Source organism: Macrobrachium nipponense, chromosome 30 (assembly GCF_015104395.2).
Source record: "Macrobrachium nipponense isolate FS-2020 chromosome 30, ASM1510439v2, whole genome shotgun sequence".
In the NCBI taxonomy this organism is placed as follows: Eukaryota; Metazoa; Arthropoda; class Malacostraca; order Decapoda; family Palaemonidae; genus Macrobrachium; species Macrobrachium nipponense.
Genome location: NC_087218.1, coordinates 39,757,947 through 39,769,158, shown reverse-complemented (window position 1 = coordinate 39,769,158; position 11,212 = coordinate 39,757,947). Strand labels below are relative to the sequence as shown.

At 33.7% G+C, this 11,212-nt stretch overlaps 1 protein-coding gene across 1 annotated transcript in view; it reads right to left on the bottom strand.

Annotated features, from left to right (window-relative positions):
• Positions 1 to 990: 990 nt before the first annotated feature.
• LOC135202463 (cubilin-like) overlaps positions 991 to 11,212 on the bottom strand; it is a 29,257-nt gene continuing 19,035 nt past the window's right edge. Inside the window, exon 7 of the mRNA XM_064231865.1 lies at positions 991 to 3,070. Coding sequence (XP_064087935.1) covers positions 2,941 to 3,070 — 130 coding nt within the window. The 3' untranslated portion in view covers positions 991 to 2,940. The remainder of the gene's footprint in view (positions 3,071 to 11,212) is intronic.

Here is an 11,212-nt window from a genome sequence, read left to right as displayed (position 1 = left end):
ATTTCATGTCGGGAAGAGAGCGTTCATCGAACACCACACATCCAGTTTGAGGAGATGGAAGTTGTCTCAGTGGCCCTTATATGAGAAGAAGAGGCATAAGAAGGCCCTTACTTCTTCCAGGGAGATGATGAGTCCTTCACCTCTTAATCCAGTGATTTCCTCTTCCCCGAGGCCCCCCTCCACATCCCCCTGCTAGTCGCTCTACCGTCAACATCGAGAGAATAACCTATGCTAGGCAAGATGGTAAAAAATGTCTTGCAATTCTTGGCAATCAAGGCAGGTAATGTCATTCAGAGACTGTACCCAGCCCACCTTCTCCTTTCTCCACAAGTATGCCGGACATCAAAGGAGAGGATTCTATGGCAAGGGGCCAAGAAGCATTCCCGTTCCAATTTGATGGTCCCCCGTTATTTCCCTTACAGGTACCAGCATCCGGAGAGGGGAGGTTCTGCTGTGATCTCTGAGAACAGGTGTAAGGGGCACATCACCCTCAGTAACCTTAGCATTCTCCTGTATCTCCCCCATCTCATGCTGTGCCCCGAGATAGTGCAATAGTCAGGTCCTCCTCCAGGAAGAGCAAAGTAGCAGATCCAACTGGAGAAGGACTGTGGGACAGAGCAGATCAGAGAGGAATAGCACTTAGGACAGAGCTCGCTCCAGAAAGAGCCGCTTTCCCTCCAGGTCTAGGAGGAAACAGCGTAATGACTCTTCAGAGTGCTCCCACAGACTGTGGAGGTATAACTTGAGGGACTTCAATTGATTGCATTAAGTTGCAAACATAAAAACCTAAAGTAAATACTCTTTAAATAAAAAAGAAATGAAAGAGTAGATTATATTCTAAATTAGTTTTTGTGTGTTAGGTAATTTATAATACAAACCTGTATTCCCTGCTAATGACTGATGGTACAATGTTGACTAATGGTACAATATTGGCTATACATGCAGGTTAAACAATGTTCAGATGACACAGAGGATAGTAAAAATTCAAAATGAATGAGCAGTATGTTTTATTCATTTTGTCTAAAATGAATAGATAAGCATACAAATATGATTTACAGTAAAACCACAAGTTTAAGAATTTAGTGTATAGTATTTAAAAAATGCCACTGAGGCATCTCATCTTTTAATGGTCTGAATTAAGGGATTTCTTTTAACTTTTTGTGAATCATTGTGCATATACACTTTATTTGTCAAACTTGTAGTTTTAATGAATAATATTCATAACAGTTTGATAGCGATTTTTTCTAATAAATATGGTTTACAAATATAGTTACCATAGGAGTGAAGGTAATGGCAAAAAATTCCTGTGAAAGTGTTGGTAAATTTTTGGCCTTTGCCATATTTTGAAATTTGAGTGTATGCCATACCAGTAATAGCATGACCGTGCTTCAAGAGTCTTTGCTTTATTGAATGTCATCTTTCTTCAGATCCAAAAAAATTGTGTAAGGGTTTACTTTATGAAGGAATCCAAGTGATACTAGCAAGAGGGGAGTACAGTACTTCCATTCCCTCTCTAATTTTATCAAAAGTTTCTATATTTAATTTCATAAGAGGAAGGAAGTAATTATTTTATCTTGGAGAGTTTTTCCAAGTATTATTTTTTTCCCTTTTTGACACAATGAGACATTTGTAGTTGATGTCAATTTATATTGCCAAATTCAACAGGGTGTCACAAGATATTATTTTTATCTAACTAAGAATAATTGAGTACAGGACTAAGTTTTAGAACTTTAGGTCATGATACTGTCAGATGACTATGATATTTTTTGTGATTTCCAATGTTACTCAGTACAGTTAACAGATTAGATTAGTTATATATATACAGTATGCAAATACCTTTATTTTCCTTGAAATCTGTTAAGGACTGTCTTCCTTAAAAAGAAAGACTGAAGCCAGAATCATAAAGCACTGATGCAGAGAGGTAACCAGTATAGAATAGTTTCAAAATTTGCCTTTTCTGTGGATTACTGGTTGAGTGCATTATCCTATTGGTTTAATAGACACATCATGATATGTAAAACCTTATATATATATTCTTGTAGGTGGGGATAGTTAAGAAAATGCATGACAGTTTAGCTATGCAATGTAAACTACAGATACTTTAAATTAAGGTTACTATACTGCCAAAACTATAAAGTTAAAATGATTGAATTTAATTTCTTTTGGGGTACAAATTATCATTTAAACTGAATTGTAAGGTTAGAAGGTTTGACTTTCTTTTGTGAGCCTGTTTCTTTAATACCTACCAAATGATTAGAACATAACTTGTAGGTTGTAATCTTTTGATATCATAAATAGTGCAACAAAAAGGTTAAGGAACAAGGTTAGGGTAATTTGCAATGACTGTTGAAAGACAAAATTTTTAGTTAGTGACACCACTTTATCAAAGGGTATAGAGTGTATGTATAGCAAAAAAAAAAAAAAAATCTATCAGTATTGGTCTAGTTTAAAGAATTGTGTTGGGAAAGATATTTCTGGTTATGTTATTTTTCGGGATTTTTAATTTCTTTCATCCTTATGTGTGCTGTACAGTAAAAATATACTTTCTTCATTTCTGAGATAAAAGAGATGTAGTCCATTATATTATAATCCATTATTTTCCATGTTGTGCTTAATATATCAGTAACTTAGTTAATTAAATTATTCAAACTTGAAAATAGTTTTCTCGTGCTGCATTACATATTAAGATTATAATTTTTAATCAGTTTAGTATTATTGAATTGTATGAATGTTGTAATCTTAATTATTTCAATATTTTGAATGTACAATATTTCAGGACACATCGAGTTTGGTCTTTCAGCTAAGCAGCATATCAGAATTTAATGGTAACATCTGGTTTTTAGCCTTGCATTTTAGTGTTCCTCTAAACAAAGCGGTTTTGAGAGAAGGGTTTTTTTTGGGCAAAAACAGGAGGAAAAGATGAGTCACTGGGTAGTTTATCTACTTGAAAAATTTGGCAAGAAGGAGATCTTTAGTCTTTGGTGTAAACTTGATGCTGCAGTTCATTCCAAGATATCCATTCTGACGCTCATTTGACCTGAAGTCAACAAAAGCAAGGTTGCTATTGATCCTGTAAAAACAAATTGAAATTAAAAACAATTTTCATGATTGTTGGAAAAGGAAAGATTAAAAGTATTCTGTCTTTAAAACAACTATTATGTAAACACAGCTTAACAGATGCTTCAAGACAGTCATTGCTTTGTACAGTGCACCTCTTAAGATGAACAGTATGAAATCACAGCAGTTGTACAGTATTTACTTCAGATGTTTGCTGGTTACTGGAAATGTAAACATGGTGTGTTTCCAGTTAAGGCTGAATTGCAGTTTGATGTAAAAATGTGTTATCCATGTAAAGATACTGATAGACTGCCTAATAGTGCTTCCAAGATCACATTGGTTTTAAAAGCCCCAACCTCTCTTTGACATCGTTTTGACTTAATTTTCTTCATTGGTGTAGTAAGAGGATAGTTATTTTCATAGATAGAAAACTTACTTACATATGTGTATTGCATGACAACTAATCTAGTTGATTTTTAAACCCAGTCTTGTGAACTTTGTAAATTTTCTCTTTGAACCAGTTTTTTTACATAAATTTTTTGTCTTTTCAAATGGTATACTGTTTAATTTTTAAAGCATCTATCTTTTGACTCCCTTTACATCTTGTATATCAAGATGCATTTGCAAACTACATGTATTCCCGTAACCCTTCTTCCCCAGCTAAATTAATTTTCTTAACTATTTTTTGCTCTTGGCCATCTTAAATATTTTATTGACTATTATTTTTTCCCTTGTACTTTAACTTTGATTTCCTTATTCTTACTCCCTTTAGTCGGGTAACTGCACTTAAGATAGTGCTACTGTTTAAATTCACTAAACATCACAATTCCCAATTCCACTCTGCATTTATTTCAATCTTTGCTGTTATGTGCCTGTGCCAACAAAGACTCTTCTGCCCATTGACCCATTCCCAGCATCTCACACTACTTCTGTAGTATCTTCATATATAGCCTATTTTTTCATAAAAATGCTACCACACTTCTTATCAAACTCGAACTCACTTGATTCATGAGCCAACATTGCTGGTTTGTAATTTCAGCACATTTGGCCTGGTTTAGTATACGGTCGAACTCAATTGTTTTCAGGAGACATGTACCACAACCCCCCGTGAAACAGCTAAAATCTGTGATTACTTAAAACCCTCCTTGGGTATTTCAATAGTTTTATTCCAAAAAGTGCATTTAGTCATGAAAATTATATTAAAATAGTATTCGGGGAACATTTCTTGGTGAAATACAGCGAATAATGTGTATGCATATACAGGCAGTCCCTGGTTTACGACGGGGTTCCTTTCTTTTCTTAAAACGCGCTGTAAGCCGGAAAATCGTCAAATATTCTAAGAAAACCTTACTTTTAATGCTTTGGGTGTATTAGAAACTATATAAACTGCATTTTTATTGCATTTTTCATAAAAAAAACCCTTCAAATATTGATTATTTTGCATTTTTGGAGTAATTCGTCTTCCGTCAGATTGGCGTCATAACAGGTGTTTCAAAAGTCACTCATAGTTTTGTATTTCTTATTGGAAATTTAATTAATAGTACATAAAGTGGATGAAATTCACATGGCAAAATCTACATTAACTGAGCTTATCTGTGGCATCATTTTTGATTTGGAATGTTCATCCATAAGTCAGTGGTACATTATGACGTGTGCATCACCTTTTTTGTGGCAATCAAGCCACTGTTTCACGAATGCCTGACCAACTTCTGACATTTCCAGAGCCACTGATGCACATGCATTTCTGATGCGTTCTTCAAGCATTGGGAGATACTGAGGCCTTGTTCCATAGACTTCCAACTTGATTTAACCCCACAAGAAAAAATCACATGGTTTGAGATCAGGTGAACAGGGAACCCATTGCATGGGACAAAGATGACCAATCCACCGATCCGTGAATGGGCTCCCCATTCACCTGATTTCATCTGACACCATGTGATTTTTTCTTGTGGAGTTAAATCAAGTCGAGTCTATGGAACAAGGTCTCAGTATCTCAAAACGCTTGACGAACGCATCAGAAATGCATGTGCATCGGTAACTCCCAAAATGTTGTCAAATGTTGGTAAAGGCATGAGTGAAACAATGGCTTGATTGCTACAAAATAGGTGGTGCACACATCAAGGTGTACCACTGACTAATGGATGAACATTCCAAATCAAGGATGGTACCATAGATATTCTCAGTTAATGTAGATTTTACCTTGTGAATTTCATCCATTTTGTTTCAATTAAATTTTCAATAAACAATACAAAACTGTGAGTGACTTTTGAAACACCTGGTATATATTATATATATATATATATATATATATATATATATATATATATATATATATATATATATATCGAGAGGGCCTCAGAACCACAAGGTGATAAACGCCACTTTTTAAAAAATGAGTAAATTGCCCTCAAAGTCTAGCATTCATTACTCTGCTTCTAAGAAAGATATTGATTTAAACTAAGTTTCATATGAAAGCCCTACCCTTTATAAATTTTTGATGAAAATTTAAAAAAAATTATGGGGTGCGCTTGTGCGCTAGCATTCAAAATGTACGCCTAACGCCCCCCCCCATTTGTGTATATTTTATTCATAACCAGCACTTAAACCATAATTAAATGTGTAAAAGGATAATAAAGTGTTATTATATTCATGTTATAACAGCAATAGATGTAATAATATAATAATAATAATAATAAATAATAATAATAATAATAATAATAATAATATAATAATAATAATAGCAATATTAATAATAATAATAAGAATAATAATAATAATAATAATAATAATAATAATAACTAATAATATATAATTTAAAAATAATATCAATAATAATGGCAATACAGTAATATTGGTTAATAATATTGATAATAATAATAATTATAATAAAATGTGTGCACACCATGAAAATACTTTCGTGGTATAACAATCATGGATGTTATGCTGATGATAATAATAATAATAATAGAATAATAATAATAATAATAATAATAATAATAATAAGTTTTATTGAAAGATATTGCTGCATCAGCTGCATTCAACTTGTAAATAGTCTTCTCTATTTTTTCTAATAATAGCTTTCTCTCTGCTACTACAACTGGCGAGTATTGCGCCGATATTACTCATCAGGAGGAGTCAATTTCGGGGATATTGCTTAAAATTTATTTATTTGTCACAGCAAATGAACAAATAAAAAAAATATAAGTCGATCTAGTGGCCAACGTTTCTCTCGGTATCATCCGAGCATGATCACGGCAGTGGGTCGGAGTAGACTGTAGGTGTTGTCAAGATCTACTCGATATATAGCGGCAGGTTAGCAGGGGGTCAACCGCGAGCTGCGTTTTCATTGGCTGGTGGCGCAATGCGCTCCAGCTATTGGCCGAGAGAAACGTTGGCCACTAGATCGACTTATATTTTTCTTATTTGTTCATTTACTGTGACAAATAAATAAATTTTAAGCAATATCCCCGAAATTGACTCCTCCTGATGAGTAATATCGGCGCAATACTCGCCAGTTGTAGTAGCAGAGAGAAAGCTATTATTAGAAAAAATAGAGAAGACTATTTACAAGTTGAATGCAGCTGATGCAGCAATATCTTTCAATAAAACTTGTTTGAAAGAGGGTCTCCTTCCAAAATAATAATAATAATAATAATAATAATAATAATAATAATAATAATAATAATAATAATAATAATAATAACAGGAGAAATTTATAATAATATTATTAATGATAATAGCAAATAATAATGATAATACGGTAATATTAGTATTGATGATGTTGACCATGATAACATTCCATCATCATAATGTTTAGCAATTAAAATAATCATCACCAATATCATAATAATAATCAAACAAAAAAAATTATAGAAAAATAATACTACTACACTCACTACTACTTTTCTAAAAAAAAAAGCAAATATTTTAATCTGTACTCACCATGAAAATATTGTACATCCGCTAAAGAACTTGAAAACAAGGGGAGTTGGGGAATGTAAACTGTGCGGTGATTGGCCGACACTTACGGCCACCTTATGGGGAAAAATGCTGATTTGGTTAGAGCTGACTACCCGCTTAGTGACGTGCGCTCTCATTGGCTCACTCTTGAGCTGTGCACGTACTCCCTTGTGGTTCTAACTGAGCCCTTATGAGGCTGTAACCTCCGTGCGACACAACGTTCATTCATGTAGACAAAATCGATAATTCCTAATGCTCAAGTAGGGATTTCGACCTTTTTGAAACTCCTGAATAGCATAGAAATGCAACAAATAGACAGAGGAATCGTTGCCAAATCTACTGGTACGCCTATCTCAATATTGGTGGGGGTGGCATTTACAACTCTGTGGTTCTGAGGCCCTCATATATATATATATATATATATATATATATATATATATATATATATATATATATATATATATATATATATATATATATATATATTCAGTGGTAGGTACCTCGAGATATGAAAGGCTCAACTTACGAAAAACTCAAGATACGAAAGCCAATGCGAAAAATTTAACGGCTCTACATACGAAAAGTTTTCAAGATATGAAAGTCTTCTGATTGTCCGAGATTCGCCCAATAACAATTTTGAAACCCGCGCCGCGCGCCGCCATCTTAGTTCTAGTAGACTCACCACCATCCTCCTGCTCTCCCATTGGTTCCTGATGCTAGCCACCACCATGAGATCCTTCTCTCCTATTGGACAGCATCCCTCCCATCATGCATCTTATACATACGTGGTGGCGTGCCTAACTCGGCCACTTCATTCCTAAATCTTTATCGTACCCACGCGGCATTCGTTTGGTCCAACGATTTCGTTTAGTAACGTAAATTCGTTAGTGATTTTGTTGTGCTACTTTATCGTGTTGTGTGAGAACCTAATTAGTATACGTACTACATAACTTAATTACGTACAGTATAGTCATAGGTTCCAAGATAGTTGCTGAAGTTCACAGAAAGAAGAGAATGCTTTCTATTGAGACAAAAATGGAGATAATTAAAAAGTATGAAGCTGGCTTGCGGTTGAGTGTGATCGCTAAGGAATATGGCCGAAATCCGTCGACGATAGGCACCATCCTTAAGCAGAAGGAAGCCATCAAAGTAGCTACACCTTCCAAGGACGTGACTATTTTGTCCAACAAGAGGAGCCGTGTGCATAATGAAATGGAAAGGCTGCTTCTTGTATGGATTGAGGACAAAGAAATCGATGGCGATACGATAACCAAGACGGCAATCTGCCAGAAGGCCAGCGCTATTTTCGGCGATTTGATTGCCCAAGCCGAAGACAACAGCGGAGAGGGGACATCAACGGCAACCCCAGAGTTCAAGGCTTCTCATGGGGGGTTCGAAAAATTTCGTAAATGGACTGGCATCCATTCGGTGGTGAAGAAATAGAAATTACGTAAAGTATAAAAAAGTAAAAAGAAATGTAAAAATCAAAAAAAGAAAAAATAAATTTTATTTTAAGTTTTTTGTAAAGTTAAGTGTTACAGTTTTGTTAATGTGTTTTGTAAAGTTTAGTTTGTTTTTCTGACATTTTTTTATGTGTTTCGTAAAGTTAAGTGTACGTATCAGCCGTTTGTCCTCCTCCTCTGTCGCCACTTTCGGAGATAGCCTCACTCGAAAGGTAAGCTTCCACATTTTACGTACAGTATTTCTTGTATACCATGTACACTAATACACTTTATTTACAGGTTATTTTGCATTTTGTTATTAATTTAGGTATTGAATGGTCCAAAATGTTGAAGTATTTCATTGTTTAATGGTCAATTTATCTTTATTATGAAATTTACTGGGGTGTTTTTGGAGAGCTTGGAACGGATTAGCCATTTTACATGTAAAATGTGGTCCAAGATACCAAAACCTCATGATACGAAGGGCGCCTTGGAAAGGATTAATTTCATATCTCGAGGTACTACTGTATATATATATATATATATTATATTATATATATATATAGATATTATATTATAATTATATATATAATAATATATCTATAATATATACTAATATATATATATTACATTGCTATTCTAAGGCAATCATTAGGAGGCATAAATGCTTTTCAGTCAAATTTATCTATTCTAATATGTCTCCCTTTTTTTCTGTTCTTCTTTCTTATCAGATTTGTCTGCCTTTATATTAGATTGTGTTTCTGCATTTGCCTTCCATCACCAGTTAAATTGTGGAATAGTTTTCCTTGTAGCATTCTTTACGATTAAGATCATAAGTTTAAAGTGTTCCAATGCTATTTTGAATTGTCATGCACCACCACCATAGTTTTCTGCACTGCATTTTGTGGCAGCTTGCTTTTAGGTTGGTGCGATGTTAATTTTTGATTTTTTAAATATTATTATGATAATCGTACTTGTATTGTAATTTGGTACTATTTATAGCATCTTTAAGACAGACAAAAATATGAAACTCACATGATGTATAGATTCTCTGATAAATTAAGTTCTCACAGAAAGAACTCCATTTGTTTTGCTAATTTTGTTTGATGTATGCCCAGATAATCAGACTAAGAAAACCATCCCTTGATTTTCTGAATAATTAAATGAGAAGGACTAAATTACTTAATGTCTCAGTGCCTCAAGTTAAGTTTGTTATCATCTCATTTTACATCTCTCCAAATGCCCATAGACACCTGGAAACAGGGAAGATATATTCATGACACCTAATAATACATAATGAGTAATAAACCATAACATGTTTTTGAGTTTACTACAGTGAAGTTGGATCTCAACTTTAGTTGTTAAATGCATTTCAGTACTGAATAACTCCTTTCGTTTTGTTTGATACTTGTTAGTGCATGAAGTTTTATTCCACTATACTTAACAAAGCTGTATCAATATTGTTCTTTTTCCATGGGCTAGATTTTGTTTTCACCCATATCCTACAATTAAACTTTCTAAACTTTCATCCAATTTCCGTTTTATATAAACATCATCTGGGATGTTGTGTCTTTCCCACAGACCATTTTTCCAGTTTCCATTGTTCTAGAGTCTTGCAAGTTCCCACAATACAAGTTAGTTAATTATAAATTACTTTCACAATACCGCTGAACCACATGTTGAGACATACAAGGCTCAAATGAAGTTAGACTGTTAGGTGGTGAGAGACTAAAGGTGCACCTCAAATGGTACATTCCTATATAACTCTTAGTTCAAGATGCATATCTGATTTTTGTAACTATTACTTTATGTTGCTTTATATAGTTGAGTAAGTGTTTGGTTACATCAGCCATTTTTTTTATAGTGTAGCTGCTGTTTGCTCTCAAAGGAGATACTCTTATGATTCCCCCAGGTTTCCATAAGATAGACCAACAAGTATTAAAGAATTCTTTCATAGATGAACTTGGCCAGAACAGTGCCTTTGATAAACAACAGAGACAGATTATAAAAGGATTCAAGGCAAGAGGGCTCTTTCCTTGCCTACAGCGATTACCGTTTTTTCCTTTACCCAATCACAAAGATCTTACACCATGACACAATCTGGCGAGGATCCTCATTAATCTACTGGTCTGTGTTTATAGCAGATGTTACCCGGGTCATTCCAGAAGAATTTCCATTTCATGTTGCAAATTTAATTAAATTCATGGATATCATAGCAAGAAAGCTAATTGCTTAGTCCTAAGCCCCTATAAAAAAGTTTTTGTTCCTTAATATCGTTGCAGTCAGGCAAAATTGTTAGAGTCCTTGTAGTAGGTACATAACGCAAGGTGAGGATTTTGGAGTAAGCTACGTCAGATTTTGCTGTCAACTTTGACAGTTTCTTTTAATTTTCATTAATTTGGAGTTTTATTACTGGAAGTTAGTAGTCAATAGTTATTTATTATATGTAGATAATTTTCGTTTTCAGATTGTTACTATAGGTAACTTGGTTCTTATTTATATTTCTGATTGCAGTGACTATTTGTTTTGGTTGAACAAATTCAAGTGAAATCCAATTTGTAATGACATACTATTGAATATAAGGTTGCCCTTAATGAATTAATAATTTCTCTTTGAGCATTTTCATGTTTCTTTCACATTAGAATTTGCGTTACTTCTCAAGCATTATCTTTAAGATTATTCTGTGTGTGCTCTGTTTAACTTTGAATATATATATATATATATATATATATATATATATATATATATATATA